The sequence below is a fragment of the Lathyrus oleraceus genome, chromosome 1, assembly GCF_024323335.1.
Source record: "Lathyrus oleraceus cultivar Zhongwan6 chromosome 1, CAAS_Psat_ZW6_1.0, whole genome shotgun sequence".
Taxonomy (NCBI): Eukaryota; Viridiplantae; Streptophyta; class Magnoliopsida; order Fabales; family Fabaceae; genus Lathyrus; species Lathyrus oleraceus.
Genome location: NC_066579.1, coordinates 171,769,534 through 171,789,860, shown reverse-complemented (window position 1 = coordinate 171,789,860; position 20,327 = coordinate 171,769,534). Strand labels below are relative to the sequence as shown.

The 20,327-nt window shown below is 33.3% G+C and overlaps 3 protein-coding genes across 4 annotated transcripts; 2 read left to right on the top strand and 1 right to left on the bottom strand.

Annotated features, from left to right (window-relative positions):
* Window positions 1-1,587: 1,587 nt before the first annotated feature.
* On the top strand, window positions 1,588-5,417 carry LOC127125500 (probable inactive leucine-rich repeat receptor-like protein kinase At3g03770). Its single transcript, XM_051054289.1, has 7 exons — window positions 1,588-1,903; window positions 2,285-3,710; window positions 3,811-3,947; window positions 4,078-4,318; window positions 4,412-4,625; window positions 4,700-4,808; window positions 4,911-5,417. The coding sequence occupies exons 2-7, from the start codon at window positions 2,354-2,356 to the stop codon at window positions 5,184-5,186; spliced, it is 2,334 nt and encodes a 777-aa protein (XP_050910246.1). The 5' UTR covers window positions 1,588-1,903; window positions 2,285-2,353; the 3' UTR covers window positions 5,187-5,417.
* Window positions 5,418-6,231: 814 nt separating this feature from the next.
* Window positions 6,232-7,967, top strand: LOC127125490 (LOB domain-containing protein 20). The gene is made up of 2 exons (XM_051054279.1): window positions 6,232-6,863; window positions 7,353-7,967. The coding sequence occupies exons 1-2, from the start codon at window positions 6,489-6,491 to the stop codon at window positions 7,650-7,652; spliced, it is 675 nt and encodes a 224-aa protein (XP_050910236.1). The 5' UTR covers window positions 6,232-6,488; the 3' UTR covers window positions 7,653-7,967.
* Window positions 7,869-10,645, bottom strand: LOC127125476 (histone-lysine N-methyltransferase SUVR3). Of its 2 annotated transcripts, none has more exons than XM_051054263.1 (2): window positions 9,840-10,645; window positions 7,869-8,625 (listed from the first exon to the last, which is right to left on the bottom strand). In XM_051054263.1, exons 1-2 carry the CDS (start codon window positions 10,510-10,512, stop codon window positions 8,237-8,239), a joined length of 1,062 nt encoding a protein of 353 aa, XP_050910220.1. In that variant the 5' UTR covers window positions 10,513-10,645; the 3' UTR covers window positions 7,869-8,236. The 2 variants fall into 2 exon arrangements, with proteins under 2 accessions (XP_050910220.1, XP_050910226.1); XM_051054269.1 differs by having other exon boundaries at window positions 8,438-8,943.
* Window positions 10,646-20,327: the final 9,682 nt, after the last annotated feature.

Genomic DNA, 20,327 nt, shown 5'->3' with positions numbered 1-20,327 from the left:
GCTTTTTGATAACTTCTATATTTTTCTCCATTAATGATGCTCATGATTCTTCTATATTTGTTCTTTTATCATATTACATATGGTTGCATCAAACCTGCAAAGTACTTAGAACCATTAACAAATTGAACATAAACACTATTAAATGAGATAAAATTCAAAAATATTTCACATGTCAAACATCAACAATGAGTTGTGAATAATCAAATACAAACAAGATTATAAATTGGACAAAATACTTACTTCTTCATTCGTCAAAGTCAAGTTTGTACAAATAACACAAACAGATCTGATTAAAATAGTATTTAACTCAATAAACTTCTTTCTATAATACTAATCAAATATCAAGAACATGATAATCACCTTCATTTTAAAGTTTCATGTTGTTGAACTAAACACATTCATCACCGTCGATTGACGTACGCTGATGCTCAACACTAACCACACTTCTTGTATTGCGGTGGTTGAAAGTGTGAATAATTTAATTTATTTAGGACTTCATATGGGATTGTGTAAAATCGACATTAATATTGGACAAATAAAGGAAGAGCTTCTTTATTGTAGTAAATTGCATTTAGGTTCGAGTTAATTTTGTCTGGATATACATAAGAATAATTGATTTGTTTCTTCTAATATGAACTACAAATGAATCAAACACGTCATTTTATATAAATTATGTGGATTATAATCAATAGAGAGTGTTGATGCAATCTAAATCATACAATAAAATCCTTCTGATGTGTATCATATATTAATTTCAAAAGTTTGACTCCTCTTAATCTTAACCTAACCCTAGAGTTGCTCATTATATCATTATGAACAGCTTGTGGAATCATGTAAAATAAGTGTGCTCTTTTTTACTTCTGCTAGTTCCTTTCCTAACAAAAGAAAAGCTCCAAAAAGCAACGGATACATATAAAAAAAAAGGGGAGACATCCAAAAAAGTTGAAATAATATAATAAAGCCAAAACATACCTGTCCAACAAAGTGAAAGCTGAAGTCACAATATTCTCAGTTTAAAGCCATATTTAATAAACATCACCTCAAAATTATAAAAATTTAATCTTTTATTCTCTTCAAATATACAATCTTTTACTTTTAATCATTGTCATATCTTTTTATTTTTAATTCCAATTAATATTTTAAAAAAATTGTTTCTGTCCATTCGCTTTTTATGTTTTTTTAATGTAAAATTTGTTCATATTAATTTGACGCATATAATATTTATTTTTAAAATAAAATAAAATATTTGACATATTACAAAAAAAATAACTTTAATATTAATAAATTTTATTATAGTTAAAAAAAAAAATCTTTTGAAATTCTGAGTTCGAACTCAGTTCTAGACATACAGTAATATTAAATTTATTTAAGATAAGATTATCGTCTATTATAGTCTTCTATGATTTGAGATATTAATTGTGCGCGGAAGAAATTAACTTTCATATTTCTATTGAAAAAACACACAAACAGAAACAAAACATGTTGTGTTTTTTTTAACAAAATCTATTGGACTTCACATGATAACATGTTCTAGAATTAATAATGAAAGAATAAAGAGTAGTCACTCATCTTCTCTTTCAAGAATCTTTCTTTTTCTTTTCCTTATCAAGTTACTATGGCTTCCTTTAAGACCTTTCAAAGAAAAAGTGAAGAAAAATGGTTTGTACATTCATTCATTTAATACTAAGTGACAATAATGAAGTGTCCTTATGTCTGAATCTTGGTCCTTTCACTTGTCTCTTTTTCAATCTGTGACACCAATTTGTCTTCATGTGTTCAGAGAAAAAAATAATCACACATAAGAAAAATTTGTTGTTGATGAGTTTCTGAATGTTTTGTGGCAACAAAAAAAATTGATTTTGATCAATTAGGTTGATTTTGCAAGTGGCTACAAACTCTTAAGGTATTTGAACTTTCATTGTTTTTTTATTAAGTGCTTCTATACATTCTATGATTTTGTCATAAAATTATGAATTTTCTATGAACTTTGAAGAAATGTAGCTTTTGATTAAACTCAAAATATTTAGCTTCATCCATATTATCAATCATGGTTCAAAACTGCAGTCGCAGACGCATTTATTCTCCGAATTTTAATATTACAGATAAATACAACTGATACGGCCGCATCTGCAATTTAGAATCATGATTTAAAAATTTGATATTGCGGTTAAATGCAACCGATGTGGCTACGATTTTGTTGCGAGACCTCTCAAACCTTTACATTACAACCGTAATTTAGAACTATGCTATGGATGATTAAATTTTCACTCCTTGAAATTTTCAGGATTATGGAGAAGAACCAAGCTTCAATGATCTAAATTTCTCTCATCTATTGCATGCTTTTAGCTCACCAATGGAAAATAAGCATTATTCAAAAGTGCTTCTAGTTTTAGTTACAATTTTTGTTTCAACTTCTTACACAAACCAACTTCATCTTCAATCCTCACATACTCACACTCTTCTAAGACTCAAACGCCTATTAAACTTCCCTTCAATTTTAAGCACATGGAATTCAAACACAGATTTTTGTAACACAGATTCAAAAGCTTCTCTAACTGTTGTATGCTATGAAGAAACCATAACTCAGCTTCACATAGTCGGCGAAACAACAACAAAACTTCTTCCAAAAAACTTCTCACTGGATTCATTTTTCGCAACACTATCGCGAATTCCGTCTCTAAAAGTCCTCACACTAGTTTCCTTAGGGTTATGGGGTCCGCTTCCCGGAAAAATCGCGAGTTTATCATCTTTGGAGATTGTTAACATGAGTTCAAATTTTCTATCTGGAACTATCCCTCAAGAGCTTCCATTGCTTTCGAATCTTCAAGCACTCGTTCTCGATAACAACATGTTCGATGGACATTTGCCTGATTGGTTGGATTCGTTTCCGTCGTTAACCGTTTTGAATTTGAAACAAAACTTATTCAACGGTTCGCTTCCTGATTCGTTGAGTAGCTTGACGAATATGCGAGTTCTTTTGCTTTCTGGTAACCGTTTCAACGGATCCGTACCGGATTTGAGCCGGTTGGTTAATCTTCAAGTATTGGAATTGGATGATAATGGTTTTGGACCTAACTTTCCTAGAATTTGTAACAAGTTGGTTACTTGCGTTCTAAGAAACAACAAGTTTAGGTCTAGTTTACCTGATAACATGAGTTCGTATTATCAACTCGAGAGATTCGACATCTCGGGAAACGCGTTCGTTGGACCGATTCAGTTGGAATTGTTTTCGCTTCCTTCGATAACTTATCTCAACATTTCGAGAAACAAATTGTCAGGAATGCTTTTTGAGAATCTGTCATGTAATTCGGTTCTAGAAGAAGTTGATCTGTCTTCGAATCTCTTGAGTGGAAAATTACCGAAATGTTTAGTATCGAATTCCAATGATAGGAATTTCTTGTATGGTGGAAATTGTTTAGAGGAAACAAATCAAAATCAAAATCAACATGAACAATCTTTCTGTCACACTGAAGCTATAGCTGTTGGAATAGTTCCTAATGAGAGAAAGAAACATAAAAGAGTTTCTAAAACAGTTCTTTCTTTCGGGATAGTTGGTGGAATTTTCGGAGGATTTGCACTCGTTGCATTGATTTTTAGTATCATTAGACGAAAAAACGGTAAAAACATGATGATGATGAAGAATTCTCAAACAAAATTGATATCAGAAAATGCAGCTTCTGGATACACTTCTAAGTTAATCACTGATGCAGGTAAGTAATTCTCTCACCCTATGATTTATCAGAATCTTAATTCTTTGTATTCTTTCGTGTTAAAGATAGATGCTAATTATTTGTTTGCCTTCTACTTTAGGGTATGTATCTAAAACAATGAACTTTGGAAGTGTTGGTCTTCCACCTTATAGAGCTTTTTCCCTAGAAGAGATTATGGCAGCTACTAACAACTTTGATGCTACTTCTTTCATGGGTGCTGAAGGTTCTCAAGGACAGGTATGCAACTTATTTTAAGCTAATCTGTAAATTTAAGCTCGACTTAACTCAACCCTACAGAACCGGAATCAGCTTATAAAGTTATTATACGAATAATTCAACTTAACTTTCATCACTTTTTATGGTTTAGATGAATAGAGGCCAACTAAAAGAAGGTTCACTAGTTGCTATTAGAAGTGTAAAATTGACCAAAAGCTACAAGACTAAAGATTTCATGCAGCACATAGAAATGATATCGAAATTCCGGCATCATCATTTAGTTAGTGTTCTTGGACATTGCTTTGAACATTACTTAGACGACTCAAATGTCAGACGCGTATTTATCGTCTTTGAGTATGTACCAAATGGATCACTCAAGAGCTGGATCTCAGGTAATTCATCCATTTCGACCGCATCAGTTTCATTTTGCCACGTATAGGTTCGTAGCGTAACTGCTACCACGATGCTTGTGATTTTGTGTGCAGATAGGCATTATAGGAAGTCGCTTACTTGGACTCAACGCGTCGCTGCTGCAACGGGAGTAGCGAAAGGGATTCAATTTTTGCATACGGAGATTGTTCCTGGCATATACTCGAACAATCTCAAAATCACAGATGTTTTATTGGATCAGAACTTTGTCGCCAAAATCAGTAGTTATAACATGCCATTGTTATCGAAAAGTCCTAGCTTTAGCAAAAGGTTTGTGATAGAATTTGAATTTAGTTTTGAGTAAAATGTACACAACTTTATGGAATGATGTTGTTTTTTTGCAGTGTAAAAAGTGAAGATAAGTCTGATATATATGACTTTGGTGTGATACTAATGGAACTCATTCTAGGAAGGACTATAAAGTCGAGAAATGTCGAAACTTTGAAGGACTTGGTAATAATATAGAGGGTTCTTTTTTATTCGATATTCCGAATGATTGTTTTGCAAGTTTATGACATTGTTTTCATATTTGTGATCATGATCATGATGATGCAGTTGCAAGCAAGTATAATATCAGATGATGAAGCTAGAAGAAGCATTATAGATTCGTCGATTCGTAACGCGTGTTTGGATCAATCATTGAAGACAATGATGGAGATTTGTGTGAGGTGTTTGGTTAAAGAGATGGAAGAAAGGCCTTCTATAGAAGATGTTTTGTGGAATTTGCAATTTGCTTCTCAAGTTCAAGATGCATGGAGAGGAGGAGAGTCTCTAAGTAGTGATAGCTCTCCCCTTTCGCCTTTACCGTCTCGTCGAATGAACTTCCATTAGTATCGGTCTTGCAGTTGAAATTGCATTTTCAAACTCACTTCAGTGCCCGATTGAAGTTGCATTTTCAAACTCACTTTAATCCATGTTTGGATTGACGATGATTTTGGCGGAAAAAATAGATATCAAGCTTATTTTTTTCAGTTTGGAAGAAAAAAAATCAAATAGGTTAAATTTATCATATGCCACTTAAAATATATTTGAGTTTATATGCTATATTTTATCATTTATACATGTGATACTTTGAGAAGAAAACTATTTAGTTAATTCTAGTTGTGAAGATCTTGATTTGAATCAGAAAAATTGAAACTTTTAAGTAGATAAAGAAGGTGTATTATATAGTTTTAAGCTAAAAATTAGAGATCAAGTTTTAAAAATTGAAACTTTTAAGTAGAGAAAGAAGGTGTATTATATAGTTTTAAGCTGAAATTTAGATATCAATTTTTAAGCTAAAAAAAAAGATGGTGATCAAATTTTAAAATTTGATTTTTTTTTTTTTAAAGTAGAGAAAGAAAGTGTATTATACAGCTTGATGCTAAAAATTAAAGAACAAATTTTAAGCTAATAAAAGTTGATCAAGATTTAAAAATTGAGCAAGGCATCATTAAACTTAATCGAAATTTAGACAATATCAATTTATTGTTTGAGTTGATGTCTAGTTCTATTCAATTTTTACAGCATTGGTATTTTTTGTTTTATAAGTTTTTCTGCTCTGATCATGGTGAACCTCCAAAACTTAAACTTAACTCGCCCAAATACGTTCAACTAGTGACTCTCTAGTTCATCATGACCCTTTGACCTTCCTGAGTATATTTTCAATCAGGTTTTTAAGACATTGTTAAAGTCTCTAAAGTATAGTTAAGTGTATTTTATATTTTTATAAAAGAAAAGAAAAGGAAAAAAAAAAGTAATCTTTGATGAATGCATACATAGCCATGATGAAAACCACACACGTCTTTGGTTTTTCCATTCTACACGGTAAGAGAGACAAAGACTACGCAGTTCTTGTGCTCTCCACAAAGACAACCTTTTCACACAAACCATCATTTTCTCATCCTAGTTAATATTTTATTCACACAATCTAACAAACACGCCAATAACCTTACCACGTGCTATTCACACACACACATACTCCTTCACCAACCTTAAACTCTTTCTTTTTTCCTCATAAATAAACATCATTCACATGACCAACGTTCACTCCCCTCACTAAACATCACATATAAACATCCACCCAATAATGTTCTAAATTGCAATCTGCAACCATTCATCGCTTGTCGCATTTGTCTCTGATTTTCTATTACTATGGCTGAATCACAGAGTCGTGATGGTGGTCCCGGAACTAGGCGTAGTAAAGGCGCCAATGCTGCAAAGCGAGCCATTGCAGGAGCGACGACGCAAGATGTATCGGTTGTAGCGCCTTGTGGGGCGTGTAAGTTCTTGAGGAGGAAGTGTAGTGGTGGATGCATTTTTGCACCTTACTTTGGTACAGATCAAGGTGCGGCTAGGTTTGCGGCTGTGCACAAGGTGTTTGGTGCTAGCAATGTGTCGAAGCTTTTGGCCAATATTCCGACTGAACACCGCCAAGAAGCAGCGGCGACTATATCCTATGAGGCTCAGGCTAGGCTATCGGATCCGGTTTATGGTTGTGTGTCCACTATTCTTGCTTTGCAGCAACAGGTTGAGTAGAATACTAATCTCTCTATAGTTTTGCAGCATCGATTCACTTTTAATAAACCATTTACAAAATCCTATGAAGCACGAACACGGACACGAGACACAACAAGATACTGCCAAGTCGATGCCGGTAATAATTTGGAAAAATAAATCAATTGTACGTAATCACAAATGTTGGTATCGTATCGCTGTCGGATACCGACACATCTTTTATCAAAAATGCCGTGCTACAAAGACATAAACACTACATATTCCATAATACAAGAGTGCTAACACAATTTTTTTTCTGCTCAAAATGTTGGAATCACCTACTAATTTCCTCATAAAAAATTGGAATATCTTACTTTACACTTCAAAGCGAATATTCGCTTTCGATGAAACAAATCAAGAAATTTGCATGTCAAGATTAAATTAAACCTTCTTTTAGTTTCTTTTCAACAAATTTTCAGCATACAACAGAATAACGAAAAACTTACCTTATGGCTAATCCAGGTGGCAGCAATGCAAGCAGAGGTTTCTATGATGCAATCTCAACTGATGAATAGCAGATACGCATATGCGAGTACTCTTCAAACCACGCACCAGCAGCAGCATCAAATACTACAGCAACCAACCTTCAATGTATCTGTGCAACCGGCATATTCCAACAACTCATCTGCTTCGACCAACAACCTCGTGAACATGAACAATTTCAACCATGGTTTTGATCTCACAATGGAGACAGCACCTTCATCTCAGAGCTTAGAGCCTTTTCATAACTCAAGGTTGTCCCATTATGAGGATGATGATTAAGAAAGAAAGCATGATTCATCAATATTACTTCACTGTCATCACTGAGTTTCCATTTTTTGTTTCTTTTGTTACATCCTTATACCCGGAACATTTTCTCAAAAATCTAGCTTATACCATATCCTAAATCCTAGCTAGCATCAAGCTATTGAATCAAATTGAATAAATCTTATATGAGCAAACATAAGATAGTAAATTTCATCACTAATGAAGAATGCCTCAGTTGGAATCACTGGAAGATAATTATATACATGCAACTATGGCTCAACATAAAGTTATCAATAATTAAATAACACTTCCGCAACTGTTACGAAGATATCCAGGAGATTCTCGTTCTAAGAAATGCAGACATTGAACACGACACTGACACAAACACGGATAATAATTGGAGAAAATAGAAGAGATTCAATGTAGCCACAAGTTTTGGTATTGATTGTATGTTGGAAACCGACACCTTCCATATGAAGTGTTGTTGTTGCTACAATGCATGTTGTGAACTAATGTCAAATTCATGAAAACTACCCTTTTCCTAATTCACACAATCTCAACCCCCAAAATAAAATAAAAATTCCTACATGTTTCAACTTTCAAGTGTCTTCTGACGGCAATGTTCCAAGGCAAGAAGGGCTGTTGCAGTAACACGGTAATCCGTTGGACCTTTTCCTGATTTCTCCATAGCTAAAAGTAAGTTCTTCATCTTTTTGGATATCTTTCAAAGCAAAGAAGCAAAGGCGTGGGAACAAAGCTCCTGTACTTCTAATTAGCTTTGTGCTTAAATTACCGCCATCACATGAATGATTTACAAACCGTGCAACGTTTCCTATTCTTGTGGCGTCTATGTTCAATCTCAAACATGCATTTCCAGATGGCAAGTGTTCCCTTACAACTAAAAGTGCAGAAAAGAAACGACCACGCGATGACAATTCATCGTAATATTGTTGTCTCCTTTGTGCTTCCTTGGTTGTCAATAGTTCACCTTTTCACAAAGAAAGTCACAAATTAACTTTACAAAGCATCCATGTGGGAAATAAAAGGGGGGAAAGGCAATGCATAAAAATTAAAAACACGACTAAAAGAATCGAGAAACTATCAGAGACAGACACATTAACATTAGCCAGTGCTGTCGATGGCAGATGGTGGTCCATGGCGGAGAGCCAAAATACCACCATACCGGCTGCTTTGCGGTGTTTCCTAAATTCAAACCGTTTCACATTACTCTCCTTCACAAGAGAAGTTCTCAAATTATCTATTTCTTCCCTATGAAACACGGACACCTGGAATACGACACCGACACCTACACAGAAAAACCGGTAATAATTTGAAAAATGAATAAATTAAAGGTAATCACAAGTCTCGGTGTAGGTGTCAGTGCCTGACACAGACACGTCATTTTTCAAATGTGTCGGTGCTACAAAGCTTTTTCCTCAACAAAAGTCTCCGAGCAGTTTATATTTATGGACTTTAAATATATTCCCAATCAAAATCAATTTTCTTCACCTTAGACCTATTATGGAAGAAAAAAACTCCAAATTTCATCTTCAAGTTAGAATAAATTCTCAAGGAAAAATGAATTCTGCTCAGAAAATCAACAATAAAACACATCAGAATCAACTTAATGACTCTAGAATCAATCTTAACTTCCATTATGAAGGCACAGATTCAAAATGTCAGCTCCAAGTTAAAATCAATTTGGGAGGGAAAATCAATTCAACTTGAAAAAAGTAAAAACACATCAAAATCAACCAATTATAGCTTCAATCATGGTGAGGAAACCTCCAAATTCCAGCTTCAAGTTAGAATCAATTCCAATGGAAAATTCAACTAGAAAAAAGACAAAAACACATTGGAACCTACTCTACGATTCTAAAATCAATTATAACTTCTATTATAGATAGAAACAAAAAAAAAACTCTAAATTCCAGCTTCAGATTAAAATAAATTCCGATGAAAAACTCAATGCAACTTGAAAACACAAAAACACATCATAATCAACTCTACAATTCTAAAACCAATTCTAACCTATAGAAACAAAAAAAAAAACTCGAAATTTCAGCTTCAAAATAGAACCAATTCTTGTGAAAAAGTCATTTCGAATTGAAAACACTAAATCATACTATATCACAATCAACTGTATGATAACTCTATAATCAATCAAACAAGCACTTAAAAACAACAAAATTAAAAAATCACCTGCATAATGAAACAAGAACTGTCCTTTAGGAATAACCTGATCAGCAAACAAACCCCACCCTTTCTCTCCACACCTGACAATCTTAACCCTAACCGCAACCCCATTCTGACTCACCCTATTCCCACACCCCACTTCACAAAAACAACTCGGCCCACATTCCCTTCCCACATCATCATAAAACCCAAAACAAACACACCCATCACCACAAACCTCGCCGCAATCACAACCCACCACATCAACAAAACTCACCGATTCATCATGATCATTATCAATCGTTTTAGGGTTTGTTGAAGTTACAGAATTGCCGCCCCATGGTTGGTAACGAGGGATGTTAGTGGTGGAGAGAAGTGAAGGTGTGTAGAGAAAGTATGAGTAAGGGTGATTGACATTGTGATCGTTGTTGTTGTTGAGGAATGGGATTGGGAAATTCTCGAAGTTTCTAGAAGCATCGGAGATACGATTTAGGGTTAGGGTTTGAGTGAGTTTGTGGAGTGATTTGGAGGTTAAGGAAAGATTGGCGAGTTGTTGATGGGTTAGCCATGGGAGGATTAGGTCTGCGTTTTGAACTAGTAATGATTCTTCTGAGTTTCGATTACTCGTGTTCTTTGAAATCTTCATTTCTGTTTCTCTATCTTCGTTTCCGTAGCTAATGACATTGTTCGGAATGATCATTCTGGATCGTTTAAAACCTTGTCCGAATGGTTCCTTTTCGAAATAGGTAAATAGTGTTTCAAAACTAGCGGAGCGGAGAGAAATGGAATGGTGTGGAGGGAAATAGATAATCACATTTTATTTTTTAGATAATGGGATGCAATAAAAGATGATATTCCATCCTCTCATACTAAAAATTTATCATTTATTTTTTCTCTTACATATTTCATTTGTATACATCAAATCATATCATGTATGATCATTGTATTTGGTGATGGGAACAAACATGATTACTTTGTAGTTTGTATCTTAACAATAGGATTTCATCTTGATTTTACTTGTCAATTAACCATAACTTCAATAAGAGATGGTACTTGGTTGGTCTTGTTACTATTGTAGGTGATCATGCTCCAAATCAAGGCAAGACAAAGGTATTTTGGTCAAAGGAAATGCAAGTTTGCTTCATTTTGATTCAAAGGTGGTTCATCACTCAATCTCTAAGCTATTCTCAAGATCACTCAAGCCCTAATCAAGTTTTCATCAAGGGATGATTATTCTATCATCATTGTGGTTTGAAATGCAAGAAAATGTCAAGTTTGCACAAAGGGCTACAAGTTGGCTTGACCTAATTTGCAAGTATGTCATGCCTTTGGTCTAAACTCCATAACTCGTTCAATTTTTATCCAATTGTCAAGCTTCTTGAAGCCAAATTTGTCTTTTGATATCTTCTGCAACTTTGATTCAAGGGTCAAACACTAATTCAATCATTAAAGACCTCATTTGTGCAAATGACTAAGTTGCCAAAATGGATCAAAACCTTGTCATGGCCACCATTTTCCACCCTTGTCATTTTCACCTCAAATACTCTTTTGATCTCATTCCTTTTGCATGTTGTTAAGCTTATGTCAAAGATCATTTGTCCTAAATTTGGCTCAAAATGTACGAGGGAATCAAAAGTTTATGCCCTTTACTTAATGCATTTTACTTTTATATCTCATTAATCATCATCTCATTGCATACTCTATTCATATTTTCTTATTCATATGTTTCTTCTTATTTTGTTTGATTGATCTGCTTATTAATCTTAATGAACCAAAACATGATAAAGTGGCTTTGACTTGATCTTAAACCTATGATTGACTTGGAATATTGATGACCTCTTGGACTATGGACTTTGACTTAAATTTTAGGCCCCTTTGCTTGACTTGAAGTGACCTTGTACTCGTGGACCTTATGGACACTTTGAATTTCTCTGCTCTTATGAAATTTTAAGCTTATGGTTTTATTCATCTGCTTTATGTCCCTACTTATTGCATTCATCTACTTAGGCTTAACACACATTTACACGCACATGGTTTTCTCTTGGGCTACCTAACAATGAAACATGGGACAGTACACTTTGCACCCATATGGCTTTCTCTTGGGTTACCTAACAATGAGACCATAAGCTAGTTTTTGTATGATCATACATATTGTTTGTTCATCAATCCCACTCCTTTGATTTGACTTGATCAAATTCCACTTTGATCAACTAGATCCTTTCATCTGTTATACATTCCCTTTGTCTTTGTCAAGTGACCATAAGTCCCTTAGTCACTTGATGGGACTTGTCTCTATTACTTTGGAGCTTCATTTTATCAATAAGTACAAGACTCTCAGTGAACTATAGTTTCCTCAGCAGATCTTAGTCATCTGACTCCTCCTCACAAGCATCCTTGGGAACTTACTTCAACAACTTGTCAAACATTTACTAGGTTTGTATGCCATGAGCAATAGAGAATGATGAAAGGGAATCTTTCCTACACTTGTCTAGAATATATCTGAGTATTTGTCTATGTTCATAGACTTTAGTGCAATTCCAGTCAATTCACTAATAAGTCTGCAACTAGTCTTGTGGCTCATTTTATCTTTATTCTTGGTTTAAACACCACTACAGTCACTTTCCTTTTGGGTTGACACCTTCATGGTTATTCCCACTTTCCTTTTGGATTGACACCTTCATGGTTATTCCCACTTTCCTTTTAGGTTGACACCTTCATGGTTATTCTCATTTACCTTTTGGGTTGACACCTTCATGGTTATTCCCACTTTCCTTTTGGGTTGACACCTTCATGGTTATTCCCATTTTCCCTTTGGGTTGACACCTTCATGGTTATTCCCACTTTCCTTTTGGGTTGACACCTTCATGGTTATTCCCACTTATCTTTTGGGTTGACACCATCATGGTTATTCCCACTTACCTTTTGGGTTGACACCTTCATGGTTAATCCCATTTCTTAGTTATGACACCACAATTCAGGGACACACCTTCGTGGTTAACCCCTTTCTTGGTTTTGACACCACTTCTATCTTTCCTTTTGGTTTAAACACCACTCTCAATCATATCTTTTCTCAGTTTTTGTTCTCCGAATAACGGATCTATGACTTATTTATTGCACCATAAGGATATGTAAGGACGGGGATGCGAATCATTGGCGAGCACTTTCTCCACTTTATTTTCTTTCTCCCTTTTCTTTCTCTAGTTCCACGAACTACGAGGTTCTGAATTTCTTATTGTACTATGAGAATACGTAGGCATCGGTGCCCCAATACTCCTCGAGCACTCTCTCTCTCTAACTCATTTTCTATTTTGCAGGTACATGAAGATAACAACTCCCACCCAAGCAAGAGCATTCAAAACGGTTCTCATGGAGTACCATGGATGTGAGGGGTGCTAATATTTTCCCCTTGTATAACCGACTTCCTTACCCGTCTTTCTGTTTTCCCCTTGGGTTTTATCGATATTTTCCCTTCCCTCTTTTGGGATAAATAAAGATCGGTGACGACTATGTTGTATGTTCAATCATGTGATGTGTTCGAGTATATTTCGCATAGTTTCACGCCCAAATCAAATGGAACAAAAATGAGGGTAATTAATTAAATTGGATGAAATGCATTTCATCATGTTCCGTTTCATTTCATCCTCTATTTACCAATTCAAACGATGGAATATAATATTATTCTATTTTATTCTGCTTCATTTTGTCGCATTCTGTCAATTCAAACATAGACTTATGTGTAACTACTATAGACATGGTGAACCAAGATACTCTTGGTTCAGATGCTAATGTACCATAGGTCGATGAATAAGGTGTTCCTAAACTCGATGTTGCTCAAGCTGATGTTGAGAACTATTTTATCACTAGACAGACGTACATTTACTTTACATGATTATATGCTTATATAAGTCAGCATAACAATATCTAAATTAGATTTCGGTGTTGTTATCTAGAGGTTTGATTCTAATTTGAGTAGAAGTCAAGTTTATCTAGAGGTTTAATTTTGACTCATGCGAATACTATACCGCATCAAATGTTTGGAAATTTAATATGTTGTGTGGTATACATAATTATGAATTGGATTGCAAGTTAGCATGTTATTCGATTATCGGTCGTTTAAATTTGAAGAGAATAAAATTGTTTCTGAGATGACTAAGAATATGATTATTCCCTGAAATATAATCATAACTTTAAAAATAAAAAGATTTGATAATGTAACGAATATTAAGTAAGTTTATAATGTTCGACACAAAAATAACAAGGTAATAAAGGGTTTAGAACTAAAATGTAGTAGTTACTAAAACTGTTGGATGAACATTCATTTTGCATCTTATAGCGCCGAGTCTGGAAAAAAGGGTTGAGGAGAGGTAATTAGAGGTGATCTAATATTTTAAATGAAAATTGAAATAAAGGCAATAGAGATGTGACTTCCAACAGTTTATTGAGTGCAATGAGGGGTGTTTATTTTGAATGTGGACAGAAAATGTCGACATGTTTGAGACCTGCATAGTCTGATTGTAATTAGGTGAAACGGATGGTTCGTCTCAGGTGGCAAGTTAACAAGTTGCAAAAATAAGGTTTATTCGGATTCATTTGGTCAATTGCGGATGTGAAAATTTAACTCGTATATGTGCTAGTCTGTGGTTTTTGACACTGCATTAAGTTTGATTTGGAAGAGTCTCAGGAACAGATCCACAAGATTAGGATCACTCTCTCTTCAAAACATGTCCAGAATGTTGAACAAGTTTGAACAAATCAGCACTTCGACATGGAAATATTATGTAGAAGTGTCGAGTTCGACGCATCTATCAGATGTTAGGGACTTAGTGTGTTTTTGAGTCCAAAGGTCAGTTGAACTAAGAATGCTTCGACGACAACTATAGAGTCAACTGGAGATTCTTGATAAAGGCAGTTTGGAGATTTAAAGGTGGTAATCAACATAAGTGATGGTATGAAACAGTTCAAATGGTGAAGACGCGTGGAAGTCATGTACACGTACTTGTGAACGTGTTGAGTGTTGAGAAATTAACTGTTGTCGACGGTTATTTTTCACTTGTATATAAGTCAAATTTCTGCACTATAACCAGGGTTTGCAAATTTCATTAAGTTCTCTATAGAATCCAATATCCAACTTACAGTGATTCAAATATTCAATGAGAAATGTATAATCATGCACATCATTTTATGTTAATGCGAACACTTTAATTTTAGTTTGTTTCATTATCCTCATTGTTTTAATTGCATTCTTATTGCTTTTCATTCTAAGCCATCGTACTTTTCTGCACATTTCCATTTTCTTCACGCTATACTTGAGTTTTTCACGAACTCAAACAAAATCACCATTTCAAACACAGAAACTTTTCGCAAAATATCCACGCATAAATCTGTCTTCAAAAAATTTCGAGCTTAATCTTTTGTGTGAACCAAATTCATGATTGTTTATTAAAAATACGAATAAACAAATCGGCACATCTAATGAGATCTTTTTTGTTCATTTTAATTCAAGGTTTTTTTGCAAAAAACTATGTGTATTTTTCATTTTTTTTGTTTTGTTTTTCATATAAATATTTGTTCTTCGCATTAACTTTTTTTTATAAAATTGTTTATTTAATAAAAATATGAGTTGTGTTCTAACAAATACTTTATTACATTAGTATTTAAAAAATAAAATGTAACAATAATGTGATAGTCATGCTATTTCTGGCTAGATTGAATTATAATGTAAATTATATTTATAGAAACGTGAGTATTTGCATGTTTGTACAAAATTATTATAATAGTAGTAATAAATATTATTACTAGTACAACTTAAATTTAATAATTAAATAAATTGGCAAGTCCCATGTTAGGAATTTACATCATAAATTCACATTCATCTATAAATCAAAATTTAACTGACAAAAATCAATATAATAAGATTGAGTGTCAACGTGTGATTTCAATTAAGCAAACATTGCTTAAATTGTTGATATCTTCCCTTTCTAAATAAACATTAAGAAAATGATTCAATTTGTATACATAATTATTTGTTTCAAAAAAATTATGAAAACACTCTTCCATCTCAACTTTTAAAGTTAAATAAATTTTTTTGACATATTATATGGACTCGTAAAAAATATTTACTCTATAGTATATAAAATTTATTTTCTTACAAAAAAAATAGTATTTTAACTTTTAAATATACAAACATCATATCTAATTGTTTTTCTAAAATATGTTTACTGAGTGATAAAAATTATTAAAAGTATTTTAAAAGGCCATCGGTTGGTTCTGAACTTCTACTTCAAAGTTACTCCCTTCGTTTTACAATGAATGACTTATTTTAAATAAAAGAGCCTCCTAAAATAAATGATACATTTTAATTTTTAATGTATTTTTTTTATTTTACCCTCTAATTAATATTAGTTTCATCATTCTCAATCCATGATAAAAGTATTTTAGCAAAAATATCACTATCTCTTTCATTTATTCATTTTTCTTAATATATGTAAAATGGTTAACTTAGTCACTCATTGTGAGACAGAGGAGTAAAAAGCAATTGAAGATTTAAAATAAAAAAGGCACACACATAAAAAGAGAAGACGCACCCGCAATATAAAAGAAGATAAATCTATTTGTCTTCTTTAGGTTTAGTACGCCCCGCTTAAAGAACAATCAACTTTAAGAAAAACCATTTTAAGACTACCTTCGCTAGCAAAGATAGAAACGGTTTTTAAAATTTCAGGATTTACCCAAACAACAGAAATATATTCCTTCACTTGTTTACACATGGTGGGTACCGCTTCTATTAGTCAAGAAGAATGGCAGTATGTTGCAAAAAGAACGTGGATGATGAAAGAGAAAGGATAATGATCAAAGAAATCGTGTGACTATTCTGATACCTCAATGAAGGAAAGGAAATAGGCATTATCAACAATCCAAATTTCCTCACAAAATACTCGAGTACTCTAGTTCTCAAAGGTCGTCATGATAAAGCATGTGAAAAGATATATAGAGTATGGGGCACATTTAATACGCGAAATTTTCCATGACAATGAAGTCACATCATGATTTTTCGCTCAAGCCGAGCAATGGCTGACAGAAGAGGACAAACCCAACAAAGCCTTCACCCAACAGAGCAGAATTAAGAGCTTGGGGGATAACTATTCTAGGCCAGCCAAAGGATCCAATAATTATGGCCAAGAGAACTCAACGATCCACCGCGTCACATGTCGAGCAAATATGTTATCAAGAATGGAAGTGATCTCAATCCAAGATCAATTAGATGGATCTCTACATATCATGACGATATATCATCAAGTTGTTATAACCACTCTACTATATAAGAGGAGAACATGCTATTTCTCAAGTAATCGGAATTTAAATCTCATTTGCCTCATCTTACTCTCATACTCGCGTGAGTGTTAAAGTGATAATCTTGCAAGATAGTCTCTCTTCCACCATATCTGAAAGCTCAAGTCCACCGTTGAAATCCACATCCATTTATCATCGATTTCTGATTCCATATATATATATGTGTGTGTGTGTGTGTGTGTGCGTGTGTGTGTGTGTGTGTGTGTGTGTGTGTGTGTGTGTGTGTGTGTGTTAAGCATTGTGTTATTTGTATATGATATAATAAAGTTGTAGTGTTATATTTTAAAGGACCTCCCGAATGTTAGGAATAATTCAACTCTGTATAGACTTGTATTAGCTGTCCAATGTTATATTGCCAAGCGTCTTGTAGCTTTTACATATATAAGCTTGTTCTGCTATTACTGTAAGCACATGAGATTATTCATAGAAATATAATACATAGCATTTCACTCATATCTTCTTAACAATCATCACTCTATTCATCACCATTATTGTGTTAATACTCTAACAACTGGTATCCAGAGCTCGGTTTGATTAGAAGCCTTGCAATACACACACAATGGTGCAAACCGGTCAACATTCACAACAAATATCCCTGTTCTCACTGGAAAGAATTGGGATAGATGGAGAGTGCAAATGAAGGTGATAATGGGGTACCAAGAAGTCATAGAAATTGTAGAAGATGTCTACCCATCACTCCCTACAAATCCCACAGACACACAAAAGGCGTTTTACAGAGAGAACAAAAAGAAGGATTGCAAAGCAACATTCTTGATTCATCAGTGTGTTGATGAAACACACTTTGAGAAGATTGTAGGAGCTGCAAATTCGCGGGAAGCATGAGAGGTCTTGGAAAAGTGCAACGATGGCACGAAGAAGTTAAATAAATTGCAATTACAGATGATGAGGCATCAATATAAGTTGATGCAAATGGAGGAAAATGAGAAGATAGATGAATTCTTCAATCAAATTATTACCCACAGGAATGCTATGAAGAATTATGGTGAGACAATTTTAGATAAACCGATTGTTGAAAATATTCTATGAACCCTAACCCCCAAATTTGATGACATTGTGATGGCCATAGAAGAATCCAAGAATATAGAAGAAATGAAGGTCGAAGAACTACAAGGTTCTCTCTAAGCATACAAGCAAAGAATCAATGAGATGAGTACAAAGAAGTCTAGTGACAATCAAGCTTTGCAAGCATACGTACAAGAAAATGTGGATTCAATTCTAAATCAGTGTTGAGAGGTAGGGATTGTGGAAGAGATTCCCAAAGCACACATAGGAGAAATTATCATAACCAAGAACAAGAGAAGATTGAGCAAGACCACTTTTCAAATCAAAAAGGAGGATCAATAAATTAGCGAGGGGGGGGGGGAATAATCGATAGAAAGAGACTCGAATGTTTCAACTACAATCGCATCAGACATTTTTCATCATAATGTACAACCTCATAAAGTTAGCAAGAACACCAAGCTCATATAGCCAAAGAAGAAGATGAAACGGGTTTTGAAGAACAACAATTACTGTTGATTACGTGGCATGACAGGTTAGCAAGCTGAGTCAACTTATATATTAAAAAAATAGTATTTCTTTTAAATTGTACTTACAGGTTTTATTTTAGGAAGTTAAAAACTCCCCACAAAATGTTAATAATGTATAAAAAAAATATCCAACACTTTTATAAATGAATAATGTATAGATCAAATGTAATAAATCTATGTAAGTTTTGATCACTTAAATCTATTATTTTGTACATCATTCAATATCAAAATTTATCTTACAATAAATATCATTGAGTAAGATTAGCTACAAGTAAACTCAAATTGAATATCTTTACACGTTTAGTTTTAGATTGAATGTAAACAATGCTCCAATAGATAAATCGAACATGGATGTACGCAACAAGATCTTGATTTTTTCTTTTGCTATATATATATATATATATATATATATATATATATATATATATATATATATATATATATATATATATATATATATATATATATATATATATATATATATATATATATATATATATATATATATATATATATAATCATACATACTTCAATCATGCTCACATGCAAGAGATGAGCATGTCTGACTTAATATACGCACGACTATTCTTTGCAACTCTAACCAACTTATTCAATGTTGTTGCCACCAAGCATCTAGTGAGATAAACAAAGTAAATTAAATCAATAAACTTATACAAAACTAGAAATACGCCAATACATATTTAATCGATACATGAAGCATAGTAAAATTTACCTGGTTCAAGACATGTTCTTGTGCTAATTTCCATTTCGGTTCCAAAATCATCTTGTATAGAATTATAATGAGTAATCTGGAAATAACATCATTATGAACGATGTAGAATCAATTCAGTTAAAAACATAGTATGTTAAACATTATAAACAATAATGTTTGATCATTGTCATACCCCAATTTTGTCCGGGCATATTCAAATTTTTGTAAAATCGATTTCATTTTTAATTTGCATCATATGCACAGCATGACATGCATTCCATCATGAATAAAAACTAAAATATCAGTCAGAATAAATTTATTGAAAATACAGACAAATCGGTTGAATCATTTCCTCATATACGAACAAAATGAGCGGATAAAAAGTTTCGAAATTAAAATTGCAGACGCCAATATTATTAATCTACGGTTCATGTAGTTTAACCTGGTGTGCTCGTTGTATTTTCCAGCAGCTGTTTCAGTTGCGTTTTGACCCGCCTGAGCCTTTTAACCGATGCAAACTTATTTCAGAATTTGAAGAAATGTTGTATTTTTTCAATAAGTATATTTTGCACTGATCATTTTTATGCATCCGATTTAATTTTTTGAGCAAATTTTTTCCCGACTTTTATTCATTTTTAGTCGTTTTAATTTTGTTCTTTCGTCAAAATAGTCAGATTGAATAAATAAAATTTTCCATGTTATTATTTTACTTTTATCATGATTATTTAAAAAGTTATGAATTTTATTTGATTCAATTGATTTAAATTATTTTAAAACGATTAAATCATATAAAAACAACATTATAAGAATTTTAATTTATTTAAAAAGATGTGTTTCTTTGTGTGTTTCTTTGATTCAATCCAAGCCATCGGTTCAAATTAATCAGTGACCATTATTAGCAAT